Raw genomic sequence first — 23423 nt, 5'->3', positions numbered from 1 at the left:
CACTTGTTGATGAACTTTTGTCTCAGTCGGAGTTACAGTCAACGTCCCCTTACCTTCCTCCTGTTCATCGCTCATCTCATCCTGGTTATCGGAAGCGGGCATCGTGGGAGAGCGTGCCCCTTCACTTCTCATGGCCTCAGTGTAGAGAAGTTCCCACCTAGACACAAGAAACCAGATTGGTTGATTGTTTCTAATGCAGGCTCTAGTGGCGGCTTTATCGCTATGATAAAGTTGGAAGCCAGGAGCTATCAGTGATGGCAGGCCAGCTAATACGGCTCAGCCTGAGCCAGGCTAATCATTTACAGCAGCAGCCTAAGCAGGGCACATGGCTCTATTAGCCCACTGGCATCATAAGCCTGATTAGTGAGCACTTCCTCATCCTCAGGTCTGTGTGTCTGTTTGCTTGTCTCCATGGACATTGAGACTTTGGTCAGGTTCAGACCTGGTATCAACATCTGTCCTGAGCAAACCACAAGTGGACAGCTCTAAATATGTGTGTTCACACCTGACATCAAAAAGCATCCTGAGTGTCTCCTGTGACCACTTGTGATCAGATCTCACTTCCCTGCTGTATATCCAAATAATTACATGAGTCATTTGTGTTCGCAAAAAACTAATTATATTACCAAGAGTTTACAGATATGTCAAAATCAAGGTTTTGTGTGTGTGAGTCTAAGTGTCAGCATGAGAGAGAGTGAGAGATTCAGGAGGGGCTGAATGAATGAATGCCCACAGCTATTAAGAAAGATTTAAGAAAAGTTTGAAATGTGTGATGATAAGTGATCGGTGATATTGTGGCAATTGCTACAAAAACATTTACTTATGGACACCTAGAAGTGTTAAAAAACCTTTGAACTGCAGCGGGTCAAAGGACGTCAGCTGAGTAGGTGGTCCCTCACATGTGGCCCAGGATACATTTACGTTCACACAGTGAAAAGAATATGGCCACGTGTGTCCCAGACCACCTCTGAATGAGGTTTTTGTGATCGGGTCTCAGGATGTATTTGGGTACGTTCAGACCTGTACTTAGTGCTGACCACTTGTGATCACTCGGGACAGAAAATTAGGAAGAAGGTCTCTGCTCAGATGGAAACTTGTGAGAATTCACCAAGGCGAGAGTGAATGAGGTGCTGAGTGTGAGGATGAGATACCAGAGGAGAAGGGGCTGAGTGTCAGTATTGAGTAAAAAGTGAGGAAATGGGAGAAAGCTTGAGGGTGCAGGTCTGTTGAGGGTGCTATGACTTCCAAAAGGGTACAAATGAAGAGGACAGGTGCACAACACAAAGTTGACGGAGTGCCAAAGAGAAAAAAAAACAGGCATCAGTGATTACCTAAAGAGCCATAGACTCAGGAGACAGCCAGTCTTTATGATAGAATCAATAACCATTCATGGTCGGCTGCTCTGGAACCAGCAGTTTTTCCTCTAACGCACACAGATCAATACAGGTGATTATCAGAGTTAACCCTTCACTCGCTGTCTCTGATCTTCAGTCTCCAGACATTTAGCTCAATACTGTTACATAATGAGCTGGAGATTAAAACACATACAAACAGGTAATAAGCATCGACATTACAGCAGAAAGATGTCAGTTGGATAATGTATTCAAAAACTGTGGAATGATTGAATCTAATTGAAAATACTTACACACCAAATACCCCAAATTGATTTCTATTCATTTCACCTGTAGTTGTATTTTCTCTGAGTTTACCCAGAGTTTGCCTTTCACACATGCAGAACTCAGGGGGAGGTTTTCTACACATTGAGGCTTTGGTCATGTTAAGACCAGGGGTCTCATTTATAAAACAGTGTGTGGGATTCAAACTAAAAGTGTACGTGCGCACAAAAGCCAGAAATGGCGTACGCAAAAACAAATTCAGATTTATAAAACCATGCCCACTCACACCTGAACGCAATGTTCACTTTATAAATCAAAGTCCAGCTGGAAACGTTCATACTTGGATCTGCCTAATACTCCGCCCTCTACACGCCCACTTTCAACCATAAATGGTCAATGCAAAGCACCTCATGAATATTAAATTAAAGATCCAAGTCAAAGGTGGAGGCAAAAAAAAACACAATCTAAGAATTTGAGGGAACGTTTTGTATCTCATTTTCATATTTTAATCATCCAAAACTGCAGGATTATGAATTTCAGAGGCAGCTGTGATGTCCTCAATCTATAGAATTTAACAGAATTATTATTATATGCGCATGTTTGTACTGGGATGGTTTGGTTCCGTCGGTCGATCTGTGTGATACTGGACTCAGTTCAGCACAAAGATCACAGATCGGAGGATCAATAGAATCTATATTAGCTGATCAGACATCTAAGACATGTAAGTTGTTTTACATATTTTTCAATTAAAAGGTTCGTGTGGAACAGATATGTCGCGCGAGCACAACTAAACCTGTTTGTTTTAATGTAAATGATGAAGTGGATCAGTAATCTGGCTTCAGTTCACCACCTCACGTCTGCATCGCCACTTTCCTGTCTCCAAAACGTTCGTACGCATGGGTCAGAGTTTGCGTGGAAATGCGCAAATTTTCCCGTCAAGTTTGTTTTTATAAATCCCAACGTTTGCTTGAGAAGTGGCGTACGTACGTTTCAGGCCCCATTTTGTGCGTACGCAACGGTTATAAATGAGACCCCTGGAATCTACATCTGTCCTGAGAGATCAAACCACAAGTGGACAGCTCTGAATAAGTGTGTTCACACCTGACATCAAATGTCTCCTGTGACCACTTCTGATCAGATCTCACTTCCTCGCTGTATATCCAAATTATTACATGTGTCATTTGTGTTTGCAAAAAACTAATTATATTACCCAGAGTTTACAGATATGTCCACATCAATGTTTTTGTGTGTGTGCATCTATGTGTCAGCATGAGAGAGACAGAGAGAGACAGGAGGGGATGAATGAATGAAATCTGGAGAAGTGGCTACAGAGTTTACCCAGAGTTTGCCTTCCACACATGCAGAACTCAGGGGGAGGTTCTGATCACAGACGCGTTCACAACAAATCCTCTGCATTATTCAGGCGAGAGGTGGAGCAGCCGGGTGCAGCAGGCAGAGGCAGGGGGTGACGTATTACCTCCGCTGTGTAGATCACATGATTTTTTATGACAACACACAGAGTGTCATCTCTTAAATAATACGGACAAACTGTGGAGTTCAGTGCATGTCTGAAAGCAGCTTGTCATTGTTAGAGCAGAATGGAGTTGAAGTTCTTCCTCTCCATTTCTTGGACCTCATCTGTAAGATTTTTGTGTGGTATTATGCATTTTGTATGATGATGCTCCTTTTTGCCCCTGGGTGACTCTACGTCTAAGGTCGACCCCTCTCTCTCATTAGCGCTGACCCTCGGCAACCTCCTCTCATCTCCGGTAACACACGGGTCAAACCAAACACACTAATTATGTGGAATTGAAGGTGGAAGGTGTCAATGTTTATCAGCTAAAAAGATGCAAACAGTAATTAAAGCCGGGGTAAACAGTAGGCTATAAATCTATCTCATAATTCAGCTTCTTCCTCACCTAACATTTATGATTATGCAGGATGCTGCAGGGGGCCCTGCATCAGGAAGTGGCAGCTCTTGGATACTTTGGCATTCTGACAACAGGTGGGTAGCGGTGTGAAACTTTAAATTGTATTGTATTAAAATACAGCCAACAAAAAATACCACATGCACATGCTAAAATGCACATTTGCAGCATGAAAGGATACAGTGTGTGTATGGCCACACACACAAAAACACTCGCACACATGCACCAGCCGTTGCACTGCCAAAACTCTAATTCCCCGTGCAAACTGTTAGCCTTGTGTCTGCCTTATGGACCTTTATGTCTTCTCTGCCAGACACACACACTGAGTCCAACAGTGCACATCAGAAAACATCTGATTCTCTTTATCACTGCTGCTGCTTCTATTTCATACTGATCCAAAATAGACATACTTTTGAGAAACGCAAACAGATGCGCACACACACACACACACACACACACACACACACACACACACACACACACACACACACACACACACACACACACGCATAGACACAATCTACCTCTGATCCAAAATACCTCCAGAACAAACAGAAAACAATTCCAGGCTCTATTTTTTTGCTCAGCCGCCAGCCAGAAACACCAGGCGGAATGGGTTACATGGCAGAATGGAGTGAAAATAATAGCAATAGGCCTAACCTAATATAACAACCACACAGAACACACACACACACACACACACACACACACACACACACACACACACACACACAGTATGGACATTAATGCCTATTCAATAAGCCTTCTAAACCCCTGATGGCACATAATTGAGTGACATGCAGAGAAACTGAAATATAAGGAGAGAAAAAAAATAATCGAGAATGACAGAAGTGTTTTGCAATTCAAAGTCAGTCAAAAACAGTGTATATTCTGAAACAGTATGGTGCCACTAAACAAAAGCGTATGGTTAGCGGCAGAAAGAGAAAAAGAGGTAAGAAGAGAGCGGACAGAGAGGGGCTAAGATAACGAACCATTAAACGTGGCACTGCTGTCCAAAATCCTGAGGAGAGAAAGATAGAGCATCTTTAAACACTGTCATTTGACTTTGAACAAAGTGACTTTTGAAGTGAAAGAAGCCGTTTCCCCCTTTTTCCTTTTTTCCTTTTTTTCTCCCTTCCCTCCACATTTTAATGCTCCCTGCTCTATCATGTAAATCCCCATTCAAATTAGTTGGGCATTAGAGCCCTCAGCAGTAATGTCAGAGAGACTGAATGAGATGGGGGACTTAAGCACCTAACGAACAATGAAATTCCCAAGCCTTGGGACAGGACAATTAAGAAGAAGGCTTAGCCAATGATGAAAATTTATTGCTATCTAATACATATTTCTATTTTCTGAACACTAACCAATTTGAATGTGATTAAGGGGGGTGGGGCGCTTCATTAAAGAGGCGCTGGCTCTCAGAGGTCGCTGGGAGAGGAGCCTTTTGATGTTAAATTACAAATACGGAGGAGAAAGGCGCTGCCATTGTCTTTTTGGGGTTCGCGTATTGTTTTGTGTGGTTCCCCTTAAACGGGTTAGTTAACCCCTCGCTGTCCAGAGGAGATGCTAATATGAGGGGCCTGGGGGAGTGCGTGAGGAGGAAGGGGGGCAGGGAATGGAGAGGGCTTTTTAGTGGGATAATGGACAAAATAAATGCCTTAGCGTTTATTCCTTTCATCAAAATGAAAGCATCCATCCATTCATTGTTTCCTCCTTTCTCCTCGTGCGTCAGCCTGTCTGCTGGACGCACTCTCAGTGGGTGTCTGCGGCTCTGGCACTTGCACAGGAAGCTCTGGTGAAAGGGAAAAGCACAGATGGAGTAAAACTAACAAGTCCATTAGAAAATAAGACGATTTGCAGCAGATTGAAACTTTTTGCTGGCAATAAGTTGTTATTCAAACTTGACTGAACATGTTTTTATTTCCCGTCAGATGTGTTTATAGAGTGACAGATTCTTCTTTTTTTGCCAGAACTCATCCTGTGAAATCTGAATGACACTTAAAGTTAAGATATGTTTATGGACTTGCAAAGCCCATTTTCCACTGGCCAAAAAACCCCACTAACAGTAGACGTAGGTTTTTATCTGCTTTATCTCAGTGATGGAAACGTTACCCCTGGGTGAACATGTTTATTTCTTCTTTATTTCTTCTTCTGCATTTTAGAAGTCTAGAGACTGCGTAAATAGGCATGAATATCTGTGTGCTTATTGTTTTTTAAATCATGGGAACAATGTGCAACAGCCATTTTTTACATCTGGCAAAATAAAACACTGGCAAGAAAATGAGGCGGGAGAGCGTCTCACTTTATCGTGCGTTCATGACGTCAAACGTGACTCACCGAGGGAAAACAACGTGAGGCAAGCTCCTCCACTGGCAATGTTAGAGGAGTCAATTGTCATTTTTAGCGATATACCCACATATAAAAAACTGCATATACCCACAAATTTTGGTATAAAAGACATATAATTGTTTGTAGTGTGGGTTTCAGAATGTGTGCTGAAACCCCTGTCCAACATCTTAAAACAACCATGTGATAAACTTTCTCTTGTAAAATAACAGAAATGTTCTGATCCACACTGCGCAGTGTTTTCTGTTCAAACCAAGGACAGGAGGGAGCAAGAGGTCCGTGTATGGGCCAACAGGAGTAAGAGGAGAACCCCAGGACCAGAAACCTCCCGTTTGAGAGCCAAGATATCAACGTCACATTGTTCTCAGCCATATATGAATCCCTGGGAATGGCTTACGAGAATGCTCAGAGGGAGGAGAACAACGCTTCTTTTGTTATTTAACTGTCCTGCTCGGGGAGAGGGACTGTAATTCGGGTCAGAGAGGAGAGCAGCAAACTGTGCATATATCTTCTTCTCTGCAACACGCACCAGGGCCAGATTAATTTGCGTTAATAGATGCGTTCTCAGGCCTAGTTTGGAGGGGATAAAGGACATTTTCATTAACTTTCTTTATATTTAATGTTCAATTAGTTGCGGGTATAACCGGACCATAATCAGATGGAAATATGGGCAGGAATTAATGCCCCGGCAGGAAGAAAGAAAGACCAAGGGATTGGTATGCACCCAATATGAGCTGTGTGTAGATGTGTGCGCCTGCATTAGGGCATGTGTGTACACTTGTCTTCACAAGGGTGTAAAACCTGATGCTCAGCGTGCATAGTATTACAGTACAAAGGTATTAAATCTCATAAATATATTTATACAGATTAGTTGAGATATTTACATGAATACACAAATATGTGCTGTTGTGTGAGGAGCAACGCCAGCGGGGAAAGAGGCAGAGAGAGAGAAAGAGAGAGAGAGAATGGAGGAGGTTTACAACAGCATAAAGAGAAAATGAATGACATGGAAAATAGAAAAATCAAACGCTTTATTGTGTGGGTGAGGCATGCTTTTATCATCCTGATAGGCAGTGTTTAGTGTCGTGTGTGTGTGTCTGTGACTGATGCGGCGTGTTGTGTTGCATGTCACGCTGAATGATAGGATTACTCATTTTCCCCTTAGCAGAACACAAATCACTCTTTTATCCACCATCATTGAATCTTTCCAGGGTTAAGTGTTTATGTTCACAGCTTGTCACCGCAGTTTGTGTGTACATGCGTGGGTGCGTGTCTGTGTGTGGTGCGCGCGCACGTGCATGCACGTGTGTCTGTGTCTTTTGCGCATTTTGTTTGTGTGTTCAGCAGAATTTGCCTTCAACCTTCAACAGAAAAGTGAAATGGCAGAAACTGCCACCGCAGTCATTATCGTCATCAGAGCTGAGGTGTGTGTTTAGACATGACTCAGTCACACAAAGACTGAGCAGCTTACAGATGGAGATGTTGAAATAAACAGAAAAGAGTCAAAAAGTCATAATTTGATCTGCCATTATTATATTATTGAGTCTTTCCAGGGTTAAGTGTTTATTTTTGTGTGTGCATGTGCGTCGGTGAGTGTGTATTTGTGTATGCGTACGTGTGTGTCTTTTGCGCATTTTGTTTACGTGTTCAGAATTTTAGCACAAGAGTAAAATACTGTGTGTGTGTGTGTGTGTGTGTGTGTGTGTGTGTGTGTGTGTGTGTGTGTGAGAGAGAGAGAGATATGAGGTCACTGTCTGGGGATTCATGGCCTGCAGTCCTGCACACTATGAAGACGATGACGACAACTTATTCTTCGCCTGAAAAGATTCTGCTAAGTCTTTCAGTTCTCACTGAGCCTGCTGCTGGTTCAATAGGCCAAATCTTGATGTGTACTAAGGATGTCACGAGAACCGATACCTCTGTACTCTTTTTCTTTTTTACAGTACTGGAGGTACCAAACAATACCGATCCGCTGCTGCAGGATGGTTCCTTCCTCGCTCCCCCGCTGACCTGCTCTCACTTTGCACGTTATCGGTGGACACCCTGGCTGGTCAGAGGTTCTTTTGACCTTTCGAGTGCACAGGGTTTGCTTTGTGTTTGTTTGGTTTGCTCTGGAGTTTATGAGACAGGGAGAGATGTTCTTCCCGCTGGTTGTGACGCAACGTGGTGTTTTAACTTCGTTGTTGCAGAAGAAGCAACGTTTATCCGGGAACATGGACGTGAGTTCAGCAGGTTATTGAGGAGATCGGTTCTGAGTGTGGGTGATTGGAGAGGAGCAGAGAAGCAGAATCAATTGTCAACCTGCTTGCACTGTAGTATATAGGTGTGTGTGTACGTGCGTGTGTGTGTTAGCACACAGTGTGTGCAGCCTCTGCTGTTGAGTCATTGAGCTATACCTGATAACTGATAACTGCCACTGTTCTGTATTATAATGTCTTTTCTTTGTATTCCTTACTTGAAGGCTACATAGCCACTGTTGTTTTTTGTATGTTCAAATGTTTTCATAAAGGAGTGTGGGTTGAAGTAAATGGGATTTATGGGGTTTTTTTGCCGTGGTATTGAATTGGGTATAGAGAATCGTGGGAATTTCATGGTATCGGTATCGACTACTAAACTTTTGGTATCATGACATCCCTAATGTGCACATTTTGATTCCACATTGGACACTCTCCCTCTCTCATTCCTGGCTGGAGCTGGTTTAAGTGGAGGTTGTGACATGGGCATTGATACCACTTATCGCCCATCTTATAGTCACAATTGGCTTTGCAGCACTTTTTCTATCTCGTAACTCACACAAACATATTTCCGTCCCTGTAAGTTAGTAATGAAAACGTAAAATTGAGAAATAAATGTTTGAAGTGAAGCCTACGCTACAATATATTCAGACATTATGCATAACTACAGTGTGGGCCTTGGAAAAAACAGTGAGGGAGGATGAAAAGAAAAAACTAAATACTGTAGTCTGCAGGGTCATGAGGAGAGAGACAGTTCATGTGTCAAGGTTAGGCCTGATCCTCTTTTTCATCAGATCTGACATGTACACACTGTGCATTCTTTCATGAATAATAATGGCCAAGATGAGAATCATTTAAAGCCTTTGTCTGCCGTATTCTTAGAATTTCATATTAAAAAAAAATACACAGCTCCAAGACATCGACCACTTTCTATTAATTTATTTTCGACACCAATTCAGCGAGTGGAATACTTTCTAGTTTGACAAGACAGCTCTGGGATGATTTCTCGGAGAAGAAAGAGAGAGAGAAACCGAGACTTAGCCCATAAAATGTTCACTGCTTGTAATTAATTAAATCAACATATGAAACAAATTGTGATAACAGACTGTGTTTCATTAGTCCTTCATGTCTGCGCCTCGGTAAACTAGTTATAGTTAAAATAGTCTTTAATCAGAGTCAATGAAAGTTCTAGTCAGATTGAATGAAAAGTAGATTTACAAATCCAATGTTCCCTTTGCTTGTGTTTGTGCGCTCCGTACGACTGAATTCCTCTCCCACTTTCAAACAATTTCATGCTCTAATTCCAAAGCCTACTGCTTCAAAGATAACAAGGGAAACATGGAGGAAATTCTGATCATTTGACTAAGATCCCCTCTGAGTTCATTAGCTACCCACATTAATTAAAAACAAACAGGATAAATTGACCACAAATGGAATTTTGGGTGAAATCTTGTCAGCGATCCAATAATGGTGTGAAAAAAATATATCATTTCAATTACGGCATAAGCTGTCTAAAGCTGGGGTCAGATCTGCCCCTCTCCACTGAACTTCAGGGCTTCCCAGGCTCTGTCTTGGTGAGAGCATCGAGGGACTTGAACATAGACGATTACTGAGGTAATTTGGCTGAAAGCCCACTTGAATCGGCCCAGACCCTCGATACTATCAGCTTCACAATTAACCAACAAAAACAGATAACCTCCAAATCTCTACCAGTGCTGCCCAACACACACAAACACATTGCGCATACATGCGTGCACATACTGTACATACACAGATACAGTACAGACGCACATGCTCACAAAGTCGCACGCAAACGCTCGCGCAAACCCAAATACACTGCAGGGATTTCTGTCCAATTAACATGCATGCAAAGCAATTTAGAACCCAACAAGATGTTTTTGTCTGACTGCTCCAGGGTAATTTAGCACTTCTGTTTCCACGCAAGCCTGCCATGGAGGGAGGGGAGGAAGAAGCGAAGAGGGGTTAGAAAAGTGGAATGGATTTCTTGATTAAAAGTGGCCTTTTTCCCCCCTCTCTCTGCGTACGGAGGCGTGAGGCTGCAGCTACACACACGAGGCAAACATGCAGCGAATCCATATGCCCTAATACAGAGGCAGCATCATTGTTAATTTCCTTTGTTAGCCGCCTGCTCCCCTGGCCGATTTAATTTGTGGTGGTGTTTTAGTGAGCGCCGAGCAGGAATTGAATTAACAGACATTCGTTCGCTCGTGCATTCCTCGGTCTCCGTCCCGTTGTGTGTGTCTGTTTTACATACTGTTCAATAATTGGACTTAGATTACTGTTGATGTGAATGCATGATCACACTGACGCCTCTCTGCTACAGACGTCCGGAGATGGCTGGCAGCATGACATGGTCTCTACAGTGGCTTGGAATTCATAGCTAAATTATTTCTCTCCAGCGCGCGGTAAAAAAGTAAGAGACTGACAAATGAACAAGAGAGGTTTATGAAAATAAGAAGCACCTTTGTTTGATGCTTTTATCTTTTACTTTATGTCGTTATTGTCTATGCACACCATTTTTTGTCCGACAATGTCTCACGTTTAAAAATAAATACGACCTCACGTTGTGTCAGTCACAAGACTGCAAAACTTTCGTCCCTCATTAAATTTTTTGGAACAGGATTGGTTTGCTGTGCTTTTCCCATCTGTAAAGGGTGTTCCAGAGAGTTGTTTGAGCTGTTTAGAATCAATTATTTCAGAGAAATATGTGGTTGTCTCTTAAATATGTGGTCTTAGTGCTGGCAGCATATCAAACTGTGACCACTGACATCCTGAAAAAGACTAAGAAGCAATTGGGAGAATTTTGCAGCTCCTTGATCAGAAGATGAAATCCTCCTTGTTCCTGACAGCTTCTCGGGATTGTTTTCTTTTTTTCAAATAGTGAGTTTATTTCCTACAGTGAATTTCCGGAACGATTAGAATAATGAAAAACATCGGACTCACTGTGCAAGATTTCTGAGCATGACAATTTATATTCTATGTTGAAATTAAAAAAAAGGCATATGACAAATACGTACTTGGTAGGCAAATACCTTTGCTCAAATCTGCCTCATTATGTCTCTCTCACAGAGGTGAGGTAAAGGGGGAGTAAACAGAAGAGACGGCTGAGATGTGAAGATGCAAAAAATATCAGGAGATACTAAAGGTGAGGCAGAAAATATTTAAGGCAAATGCAGAGGAAAAAGAGCAACACATCTGGGCCTCCCACCTTCACTCAGTCCTGCTCACCCTTTCGTCACATAATTAAACCTATAGTCACTTTCAATTAGCTAGCCTTTCTCCCAGTGCACGCCTTTATGCAAAAATTAATTAGTCAATTAGCCAATTAACATGTGAGCAGGTCTTTGTGTTAACAAGGCTTTTACAAGCTGTGGCAACCCTGCAGTAATGGCAGACAGGCAATAGATGCCATGGGACTAGTTTACACCACACAGATTCTACACAACCAGATTGCTGGCACACGCTCCTGGTGCACACACACATGCACACACACACATGTTCATTTACTCTGCTGAAGACTCTTAACTCATACGCCACAGAGCAGATGGACTTGCTTGCTTATTTTACCCCAGTTCGGTGATTAGATGTCTTTCATTAGGTGAATCAAGTATATTGGGAGTGGACTGGACTGAAGCCAGCAGTCCCTGCAGACTCCTAATGTTGCCGCACTGAGGCCCACCGCCGTACACTTCCCACTAAAAGCGCTGGCCCTTCCTCTATTAGGCCCAGACCACAAATCACTGCAGTTTATTTTTACTGTGCATTGTACACACATCTTCCTCCTGAGTCACATAATATGCATGCTCCCTCCTTCTTTCTTGCTCTCTGCACAAAATTACGCACACGGACAGAGACATACGCACAGTCTGGTTGTATCAGCGTGCGTCTGTTCTGTGTCTGTGTATAAATACAGTCCAGAGACAGCAGTAATGGCCCCTGCTTCAAATAAACAGAGAGCAGAGAAGCCTCCCATCCCTGCTTCCCTCTGACCTAAATCACGGCTGGACGGACACCCCACTTCCTCGCACTGGACGTTCTCAAGGAGACCAGTGCTCCGCTACCAGATCTGTGTGTGTGCGTGTGTGTGTGTGTATGTGTGAATAAGTGAGAGGGCGAGCAAGACTGAGAGGCAGAGAGCGGGTTTTGATATATTCCACATGTTGCTCGCAACCCAGACACAACAACCCCTCAGCGCAAGGAGGAGTGTTACGAAAAAAAGAGAGGAGACGGGGAGAAAAGTTTCTGCTGGTGAGGAGAGGGGAGTTATGCACTGGTGGGGGGGGAGTAGAAACAACAAGCATGCTTTTAGGAGAGAAAAAAGAAGACAAGTGTGAGCTGCTGAGAGTTTGAGTGCGCTGAGTTAGAGGCTAGATTAGGAGGGAGGTGGGCAGAGAAGACGAAGAAGAGAGGTCATGGAGGGTTCACATGCAAGCGCCCTCTGATCACTAAAACAGCACCCAGAAAAAGAACCTGTCATTTTAGGCTCAACTCACACAAATGCACACCTCTACTCTCACACACACACACACACACACACACACACACACACACACACACACACACACACACACACACACACACACACACACACACACACACACACACACACACACACGTGCTGGTAGCAGAGATCTCTCTGTCAGCAGAGAGCACCGGCCTCCTTGAGAACGTTTATTTTCCCGTTCCGTCAATCTAAACAATCCCTTAAAAGGGATCGCACTTGTTTATAGACCTTCACAGAACAAATGCTGCCTTTCTGACCTGCAGATACACACTCGCTCGCTCACACACACACACACACACACATACAAGCATGCAAATATATACACATGCACTCCCCCCAGCGGAAGAAACAGAGGCAAGTGCTTGTTGCAATGAAGACATGCGCTGTGAAAGAGAAATGCTGAGGATGAGGGCAGTCAACAGCAGTCACAGCTTAGTGTCACTGACATAAACATTCCACATGCTACGTCACATGGTCTATTCTGGGACACGCAGTTTGAGTGTAACATACAGGTGACGGTTTATACTGGTGTCCCATACATATTGATCTGATTACCTGCTGTTAATTTTCAACCGGTCAGAAAAAAAGAGAACTTGGAGAACTCTTCATAGAGGAAATAGAAGAAGTGTGTGTCTAAGTGTGTGTGTGTGTGTTTGCCTGTTTTTTTTTAGGCTTGTTAAAAAGGCTGCCCGCTCCGCCTGGGCTCTAAAGCCACTCAGACAAGCAGTGTTTTAGTGTAAACACACGCAGTGGTTTTCCCCTTACATGGCCATGTGCTGCCAAACTCTGTGTGTGTGTGTGTGTGTGTGTGTGTGTGTGTGTGTGTGTGTGTGTGTGTGTGTGTGTGTGTGTATGTGTGTGTGTGTGTGTTTTGAAGATGGGTGATTATGGTCATTATTAACCTGCCTAGTGTGTGTGTGTGTGTGTCTGAGCTCATATTCAAGAACAATGCTGTTTATACAGTGCCAGGTATTTTGTCATTGACCCTACCACAGCAAATATCTTTCATCACACACACACACACACACACACACACACACACACACACACACACACACACACACACACACACACACACACACACACACACACACACACACACACACACTGCCCTGTGTGGTTTAGGCTTATTCATATCCATAGCTTCCATTAAGCACAAGAGGGGAAGAGTTAATGGTATCATCCTGTCGTCTTTGTAGGACAATATCTTCAGGCCTCTGCGCCAGTGGTCAAGTAATTCTCGAATCGTCGACTTTAAAAAACTTCTTTTTGATTGCTCTGACACTTTCCTGTTAGTTCGTTACTTCTATTTGGCAAATAAATTAAGTTGGAGGGTTGTTATAGCCTTAAGACGGTGCGGTCTCCTATCAGAGGATAATGTGTCTTTATGATAGTGACTATTATAACTCTGGGTAGTCAGGCCCAGACACAGGGGAGTGAGAGAAGTTGGGGTCTTGAGAGGGGGGGGGGGGGGTCCCTTAAGTCTTGGTAATGAAGCTCAATCCATCTCGCTTCCTTCGCACACACACATACAAATGTTCACACTCAAATTGGCCAACTCTTAATGGCTCTAAGGGCACAGAACATTGTGATTACGACCAGCTGGCAATGAAAAATTAACAGGTTTATCTCTTTCCTCTCTCTCTCTCTCTGTCCTCTGTGTCTTTCTCTTTATTGTAGCTGCTCTTTGTACGCCCCCTGCTCTGTCCATCTTCACTCGTCTCTACCTCCAGCCCAGTGATACTTTTCCAATTTTCCTTCAGTGTCTCCCACTGAGCCCAGGGGAGGACTGGGGCAGAATGGAGCTGTGATTAACTTGATACATTCTAGATAATAAGAGCGGAATGGCTATCATCCTCTCCGCTCTCTTGTACGCAGGAGCGTTCCCGCCCCTCTCCGCCCCACCCCACTCGTCCCTTTTCTCTCTGCTCTGGGCAGTTTGGACACTGATAGACGAACCATATGTAAGGACAATGGATGGAAGAAAGTGCAAGGGATGACAAGAGATACGTACCGACCGTTTCCTTCTCCTCTCTTTGCTTGATATCATGCATTACTGGAGCACCGTTCCACTTGGCGGTGTCACACATGTTAGAGTCGGGAGGAGATACGCTCAAGTTCTGCTATCAGCTAAAGCTTCTGTCTGTCCTTCTCTCTTTTTTATTCTCTCCTTCTTGTCCCTGTTCTGCTGGTCCTACTTTAAAACCTGGGTCTGTCTGTGTTTGTGCTGTATTCAGTGTCTGTGTTCTGATATTGTTGCCACTGTTTACCTGTCAGTGGACGTTAACGTCATGAGTCATGGTGTTTATTCCAGCACTGTGGGTGTAACAAATGCCTCGTTGACACTGAGCTGACTGTGAACTCAAACAGGCAGTTGAGGACAAAAAAACAAGACAATAACTTATTGCATATACATGAAGGTTTATACATGAGGCCGTCAATAGATAGAGTCAAGTCTAAAACTAGCAAAATTTAGCTGAAATGATCTAATCAAGAATTAAGAACATAGATGGCGTGATGCATAACCTGTGCAAGCATTGTATGTAATATATATACACTGTGTACTGTGTTTGTCCTACATAGATTCATAATGATCATTTTTTTACATATCATAAAAGATATCTAACATAAGCTGCTTTCAGACATGCACTGGACTTCGTGGATCCTCCGTATTTTCACTGGAGGAGGTGCATGTGTGAATTCAAATGTCCCAGTGTGACGCTCCGCAGTTTCTACGGACTTTATCTGCCTGATCTCCCATGGTATAAAGTTCATAGAAATCCAGCATAAGTCGATGTGTTCACAACAAGCTAGTGGGGTTGATGACGCTTCTAACAGCGACAGACGCAAAAATTAAAAAATGAAAAAGAAAACAAACATCTCCCAGTGAAAAAGCGGTGGCACACACACAATACACAGACGAAGATGTCAAGAGAGTTTGTGGTGATAAGAGCTGACGACGGTGTCGGGGTGCTGTAAACAAAATCATGTGATTTATGCAGTGGAGTTAATACGTCACTTCCTGCCTCTGTCTGCTGCATCCGGCTGCTCCACCTCTCACCTGAATAATGCGAAGGATTTGTTGCTGTTGTGAACAAGTCTGTGTGTTGTGCATGCGTGAAAGGCAAACTCTGGGTGAACTCTGTAGCCAATTCTCAGGATTTTACCCGGAGAAATCTGCTTTAGTGTTTTGCACCATTGCTACTGTAGATCTTAGTGCAGCACTCTTTGACCTGCTCTCCCTCTCCAACGCACAGACCTTCATACACTTACAGGCCCAAGTATCACAGTAAGACTGACCAGCAGCAGCCCCATGAGAAATCCTGCCTACGTCTGTGAGCAGTTTTACTGTCCTCAGCAGGAAGGCAGAATTTAGCATAAACTCAGTTAATACCACTTTTGTTCACGCAACAAGAATACTGTTCTCAGCGGGCAGGCAGACCTCCGTTTAAAGCAAACCCTGCTCTGTTACAACACACCTTCATGTGTCTGCATCCCTGACCAATCTGCTCCAAATGTTAATCATTGGGAGAGACCTTCCCAAGTAATATTCCACAACAAGTTTGATGAAAATCTGTCATGCACATTTTAGGTATTTTGCACACAAACACGCAGACACACACACACACACACACACACACACACACACACACACACACACACACACACACACACACACACACACACACACACACACACACACACACACACACACACACACAAAACATTAACTTCCTCCCGGCTACAACAACACACAGCGTATTAAGCGAAGAAACAATATATAACTGAGCATGTATGTCAGTTTTCAGGACTTACTTTTTCAAATCAGTACAAAGGACAATTTTAGGTCTGTACTAAAGCAAGTATTGAGATTCAGTGCAGTAAGTTGAATCAGTGTTTAAACCAGGGCTAAAATAAAAAACGTCTATATTAACCAGATTAGATTACCATGAAAAGAGTGTAAAGTGGTTTCACATTTACAGGACCTCTTTAGTTTCATCCAAAACATCCATAAAAACCTAAAATATTAAGTAAACATTCAATGTCCTATCAACATACAGCACACAAGCATTAACTTTTTATACTTAATACTTGCTGTATTTAAGGCATACACATACTTACACTTGCACTGTCACAATTACAACATAGTCAGAGCAGAGCTCCATCTCACATATAATTGGTCAGTGACCTTGTCATTTATGGCGGATTCATTCAGCAGAGACCGAGGCCATAGCAATCTTTATGTTAATATCTGCCTTTATTTCCCCCTGACTCACTCTTAATGTTAATGTACTCACATTACTGTTCGCAGAGGGAAGATCCCCTAAATATTGAGATGCTTAGATTTTAATGACACAAGAGCCGGCCTTGACGTTGTCCCAAATCACACAGATGCACACAAAAGGGTCCGGTGAAAACAGTCCAAGGGGAAATGGACAATCGAGTGCTCTTCTGCCAACAGAACACTTTGTTCCTCCAGAACATAAACATACTGATTTATCTCAACAGCTCTCTTCAAACACGGCCGCCTCTCTTCCTCTCCTCCTCTTCTCCTCTCTTCTGCAACCTCTCTTTCTCTCCAGCTCAATGCCCGGCTGCACCCCGCTGCCCTCCCTCACTTTGGGAACTTGTGTTGGCTGCCCTGAACACCTCACTGTCTTATTCTCTCTCTCTCTCTCTCTCTTTCACTCATGGTAGTACCCATCCCATGCTTCTGCATGAGGTTGAGAGACGCAGAGAGTGGATTTGGTATGAAATAACAAATCAAGCCCTTCAAACCAAAGATGACCAGCCTCTCTACCGAGCATGCACTTGTGCTGATCTCTCTTTTTTACCCTCCCATTCGTTCCTTTTACAGTTAAACAAAACACAACGCCACCTTCTTTTTCCATTTCCCCTTTCTCCTCCTCCACTCTCTCAGGATAGAAGTTTGATGGCTTACACTGATTCTAACGTCACAGCCAGACTGACAGTTGACATTCTCCCTTCTTTTAAAAACCTGTCCTGCTCCTTTATTTCCCTCGCTCTGCTCCGATTGCCAGACTATTGTCAGAGGTATAGCACCAAGGGTGGGGGTGGGGGGTTGTTGGAGAGATAGCAGCTTTCATAGTCTTCTGATTGTGTGATTGCAGGGGTATTGGGGTGACTGGAAGGGAGGAAGAGCAAAAGTGAATGCAGCAAGGGTATGGTCAGAGACGAAAAGGTAAGAGAGAGAAGACGGAGGTATATGGGTGTCGCTTTCATTCAGTCATTCATTCTTTCATTCAGGCTGCCACACTAACAAACACTGAATATCAGTGGAATAACATTGCAGCACTATCAGATAAGGAAATTAAGAGGAACTTAGAGGAACCAGAGTCTACAACGACAGCAGGAATAAACCTGCAATTGTTCCCCTATTATGATATTTGTCCTTTTCCCCCACCTACTGTTGGCTTCTGTGTACACTGTTTACAGCTATAATGACTTCCTCTCTCTTTTTTTTGTCTCCCATCTCTCACATGGAGAGATTTCCACAACAAATAACGTGGCTCCTGTAATTGAGTTTGTCCATGTGGAAAAACAATACAAGCCAGAAAAATACTTAATGCCTGGTATTTTGTATACATGTCAGATCGCATGAGTGTAAGTTTAAATTGGGACCGTTTGTGCATTGTGTGTGAAAGGGAGGCAGAAGAGCTAAGTAGAGAGGAGACAAGCGGGGGGAAAAGGAGAGCCAGAGATGAAGTGGCACAGTATTTGAATGGTCTACACATGGATTCAGTTTTATCTTCAGTAAGCGTTAAAGAAAATGAGTGTGAGATTATGTTAGCACCAAACAGATTAAAAACTATCTATGGCTGAATGGTCTATAAAAACCTGTCAGCAGGTAAGAGGTAACTAAGATCATTTCCTGAAGTGTTGTGCTTAAGTATAATTTTGAGATACTTGAATTTAATTTGAATATTTACACGTATTGATACTGTACATTTCAAGTTCACTATTTTGCAGAGGTCAGTATTGTACTCTTTTGTTTCTTTTATAGCTATAGTGGCTACTTATTTTGCATGTCAAGATGGTTTTGCATATTCTCTTTTAAAGATCTGAATACTTGATCTGAAAATATGATGCAGTATTATAAGTTAAAATATCACCAAACAAAATGGCTTCATTAAAATGACGTGTCACCTCTCGAGCAAATATTTGGGTCTCCAGTGTCCTCTTCTGTCATTACATGCCCCTGACCCAGAGACCACCGTTGCTGCATTACTCAGTGCCTGGTCCCATGTGAGTACAACAGTAAGTAAAATTAAGACATATTCCATTCAGATAATTATTTTAACAGTGCAAATTCTGAGACATCTTCTCTAATTCCTAATCCAGCCATTCCTAAGTGCATTAATTGTGAGCTCAACATTCAAATCCAGCATGAATGTTCATTCATGATGTTAAAATTATCAGACAAAAACTTGAAGCATCATATTTCTCTGTCTAATAATACAGCCAACGTCAATTGCTGGTATATGGGCAAACAACGTAATAATGAGTGGAATTAATCATCAGGAAAAATTTAAAAAATGTTCCCCACAAATCCACTTTGTTTTATTCTTTGGTTTTTAATAAATGCTGAGACTAATAAGTGGGCACAGTGGTTAAAAATTTGACACAGGAAAACTGGAATATTATTTTTGCTGAACAAAAACAAGCACAGCTGAGGTTGCAGGTTCAAATCAATGGCAGCAGAAAACCTCTCATTTTCTGAAGAGGCGTCTCCCCTCTCAAGCCCTCACCCCCGCTTCCCCTCTCTCTGCCACTCGTCCGTCTGTGTGATGTGTTTAAGCCAATCCCATAATAAAGGATGCAGCCATACATATTCATGATAGAAATCTAGTAATTAGTAACCCCCCCCATGCACACACATATACACACACACATGCACAGGCCTCATGCATATGTATGTCCTTGGCAAACAAAGGCAGTGGCAGCATGGGGCATTCACTATTAACACACACATCCACGTGTGATGGCACAGATAGCAGCCCTGCCACTCACACACACATGTGCAAACACATATGTGCATGTACACAGGCATACACACTCTCATACACACACACATACACACAAAAACACACACACTGTAACGGCAAGTTTGAGAGGGGAGGGTTTCCCTCTATCATCAACAGAGAACCTATAATTTCCTTCGGGTTGAACAACAGCCTTAAACACAGACTCAGATCAGCACCGACTTCCAACCACTCACTCTATTGCTGTCTGACACACGCACACACACGCACACGCACGCACACACACACGCAGACAGCCCTGCATCACTATTGCATCACATTGAACAAAAGACAGTGAGGCATATTTAAGAATCCAAACCCTGATGGGATGCTGCCTCAACTCCCATCAACACACACACACACACACACACACACACACACACACACACACACACACACACACACACACACACACACACACACACACACACACACACACACACACACACACACAAAATTCAATCCCTCAACGTTATCTCTCACTGAACAAAAAAACAGCTGAACGCAAGGGAGAATTGGAACAATCAATGCAAAATGATTGCGTCATGTGAAGTACGCGTCTGTTGCTTTGAACCTAAAGGTTTGGTGGGTTTAGCTTTTGTGGAACAGGGGTTTTATTCTATCTGACATCCTGAGCTTTTCTCGGCGCAGAAGTTTCGTTCCAGTTTTGCTGAATTAGTTGATGCTGAGACGAGGGAGACAGGTGAGGTGAGAGATGAGTTATAGGTGACAACAAGCTCGCGGAGGTGTGTGTGTGGAGGGGGAGGGAGGGTTGGATTTGACAAACTGAGACGGATAAAGGAGAGGGTGGAAGGGAGGTGTGTGGCGGGGCGGTTGTTCTGTGTTACTTTATGCAACATTTCCCCCAAAAAAGAAAGGAAACTTATTTTTGTAGACGAATGCTTTCTCTCCTATCCCAAGGTAACGGTTTTACTCTTTATTATATTTAAGGATGTCAACAGACTTACACTTAACTGTATATATTGTCTAACTCATGGTTAGACTAGACAGAGAGATTCACAGATTCCACAATACACCTGCAAATCTTTCTAAAAAGAAAAACACGCACATATGAAAAAGTGAGAATAAGACGTCCCGATTTCAAGATGAATCTCATCTTTCACTAGAAAGTCACTACAATTAGGAAGTATTTAACTAACTCAAATCACCCCAAAAAATAAAGTAAAGAAAGTATAATGTTTTACTTTAATCACCGAAAATGAAGTTAGAGCTGTTTCCGCTCACAATTACAATACAAAGGGAAATGATTTCATGTGGAGATGCATTCATGTAAGCATCGAGGTAAATACAGACTTGCACAAAGTGACAAACACACACAGGAAGTTTGCTTTACTATCACTGACCTGCTGAAACAGAGGCCACCGGGCAAAAACAAAGACAAACTTTATTCCGTCGTTGCTGAAGAAAGAAGATGGCAGCAGGGAGCAGAAAAAGAAAAGCAAAGTAGGTCAGAAGGACTGCAGTGCTGCACACCAGAGACAAATGGATTATTTCTTCACTTTTTTGCGAAATAAGAAAAAAGAAGAGCCAGGACAATGATGAATGAATTACAGTAAATTAATTAAACCATCCGGCAAGGACTCTCCCCTAAATTTTAAAAAGTGACAGTTTTTTTCTATCTCAGTGGGAGTACAAAGACGATTCAGTGCATTTCGAGACGCTGCACGGCACAGTATACATTGAATAGATGTAGGGGGAGAACTTAAATTTTTTTTATTTAAATATAATTTTTCTTCCATAGGTAAATGCTGCTAAGACTGTTGTACTCGCATATACATTTGTTTTGGGTTTTTTTGTTTCAACAATTTGAATTTTCATACTTTGGAGGTCATAAAATCTCTTGTCCTGGGGAGGGACAAAGCCATCACTAAGATAATAAAACGTAAAAAGGCTACATTTTAGGGTTGCAGAGCACAAACAATAGAACCATCTGTGCTCAGGTAGCCGCAGTCCAGTGAGACTATTTGAACAGAACCACCAGCTGAGAGGGCTCTCTCTCCTTATTGTCGTATCCTGAAATGTCCACACACACACACACACACACACACGCACACACACACACACAAACGCACACACACACACGCACACACGCACACACACATCTAACTTACAGTCTCCTGGCCTAACGCTCTCTGAGCGGGCTCATCTGAAGTTGTAATGGGTCAGGTATAAAGGGCTTTTTTGTGTGCATGTCCATCAGGGAAGTATGAAAGCCTATGAGCATGCAGAGAAAATGAGAGGTTTGCCACAAAGAAACATTCAGCCGGCTGAAATAATACGGCTCAACAGCCATTCAGACTCTTTCACTTTAGCATATGAATCATAGCGAATAATCAAGTTTCTACAGAGGGGAAAGGACTTTAAATTAGATGGCAGCAGCATTGAGAGGTGCAAGAGAGAATAAATGAGAAATGATAAAGATCTGATGTTGCCATGTTTAGGTATTTGGTCGTTTTTTATCATGTCCATTGAAGTTTATGAAATGTTTAATGCATTTGCAGCACATAGACTCTGCTGGAGCAAAGTCCTCGATCTCAGATCAACTTAGAAACAAGTTTTGAACGCGGCACATGTTACTTTCTGTAAGTTGAGGTCAGTGAACTCAACTCCTCGCATCAGACACACAATGACAAACCCTCATTGGGTTAAGTTTTTTGGTTAGCGAGGTAAATAATGCCTGAAGAAGAGAGAAGAGAGAGAGAGAAAGAGAGGAGGAGGAGCAGGAAATGAACTAAACTCTGGTAAACTGCACCTGCAGGGATCTCCTCCTGTGTATAATGAGAGTGTTTAATGAGTGCACACTGCTTAACGCCTCTGTGTGAGTGTGCATGTTTGTGTGTGTGTCCGCATGTGCGTTTGTGTGTGTGTGTGTGTGTGTGTGTGTGTGTGTGTGTGTGTGTGTGTGTGTGTGTGGCGGGTGGTGTGATAATTGAATAGGGACACAGTCTTCATTCCCGCCGCCAGCGCCCGCACAGGGAAAATAGCTCATGAATACATTTTGTGCGTCCGTCGCACAAATCCGTTGTTCAAGTTGCTCTGCTGATGGGTGTAGAGAGTGGCCATTGACAAACTGGGGGAATAATATTGCAGTTAAGTGGTCTAATAAAAAAGGGAAATATGAATAATTAAAACATATTACTTAATCTAAATGCAGGCAGAGTATAGTTCTGTAGTGTAGAGGCCTAAGTAAGGCACTTGGGCTGGGTGAGAATCAGCCTGGACATTGTGTAAGTTCTATGGGGCTTCCTGTAGGCTCCTGAGTGTGTGTCTGTGAGTAATTGTGTGTGTGTGGGCGGAGAGTGGGGTGGGGGGTATCCAATGAATGGACGATGAAAAACAGGAAAACAGGAAAAGGGACAGACAATGAACAAATACAATTAAAAAGTAGCACGATGTAATGAGATGTTTATTGCATAGAAAACACCAGGACATGGGGAAAAAAAGGGAACGTGAGTGAGGGATGAATAAGGAAGGGGGAGGAGAGGGAGGAGAGGGAGGAGAGGTAGGAGGTGGAGAAAGAGATGAACAGCTCAATTTATCAAACCCCTTTGCTGAGGGGAACTAATTAATTTGTTTGTGTGATTGCTTTTTCACAAAGTGCGCACATCCACGCACGTGTTCACCAACACGCACAGCAACGCACACACAACTGTCACCTAACCAACTTAATGGACACACTGTCTGCCACTGCACTGTTTATCTCTCAC

At 42.9% G+C, this 23423-nt stretch overlaps 1 protein-coding gene across 2 annotated transcripts in view; it reads right to left on the bottom strand.

Moving 5' to 3' along the window:
• foxp4 (forkhead box P4) overlaps window positions 1-23423 on the bottom strand; it is a 213843-nt gene that overhangs the window by 137626 nt on the left and 52794 nt on the right. For both annotated transcript variants that reach the window (XM_034585257.1, XM_034585258.1), the window contains exon 2: window positions 54-157. In XM_034585257.1, coding sequence (XP_034441148.1) covers window positions 54-68 — 15 coding nt within the window. In that variant the 5' untranslated portion in view covers window positions 69-157. The remainder of the gene's footprint in view (window positions 1-53; window positions 158-23423) is intronic.

Source organism: Hippoglossus hippoglossus, chromosome 5 (genome assembly GCF_009819705.1).
Source record: "Hippoglossus hippoglossus isolate fHipHip1 chromosome 5, fHipHip1.pri, whole genome shotgun sequence".
NCBI lineage: Eukaryota > Metazoa > Chordata > Actinopteri > Pleuronectiformes > Pleuronectidae > Hippoglossus > Hippoglossus hippoglossus.
This window is presented reverse-complemented; position numbering and strand designations above follow the sequence as displayed.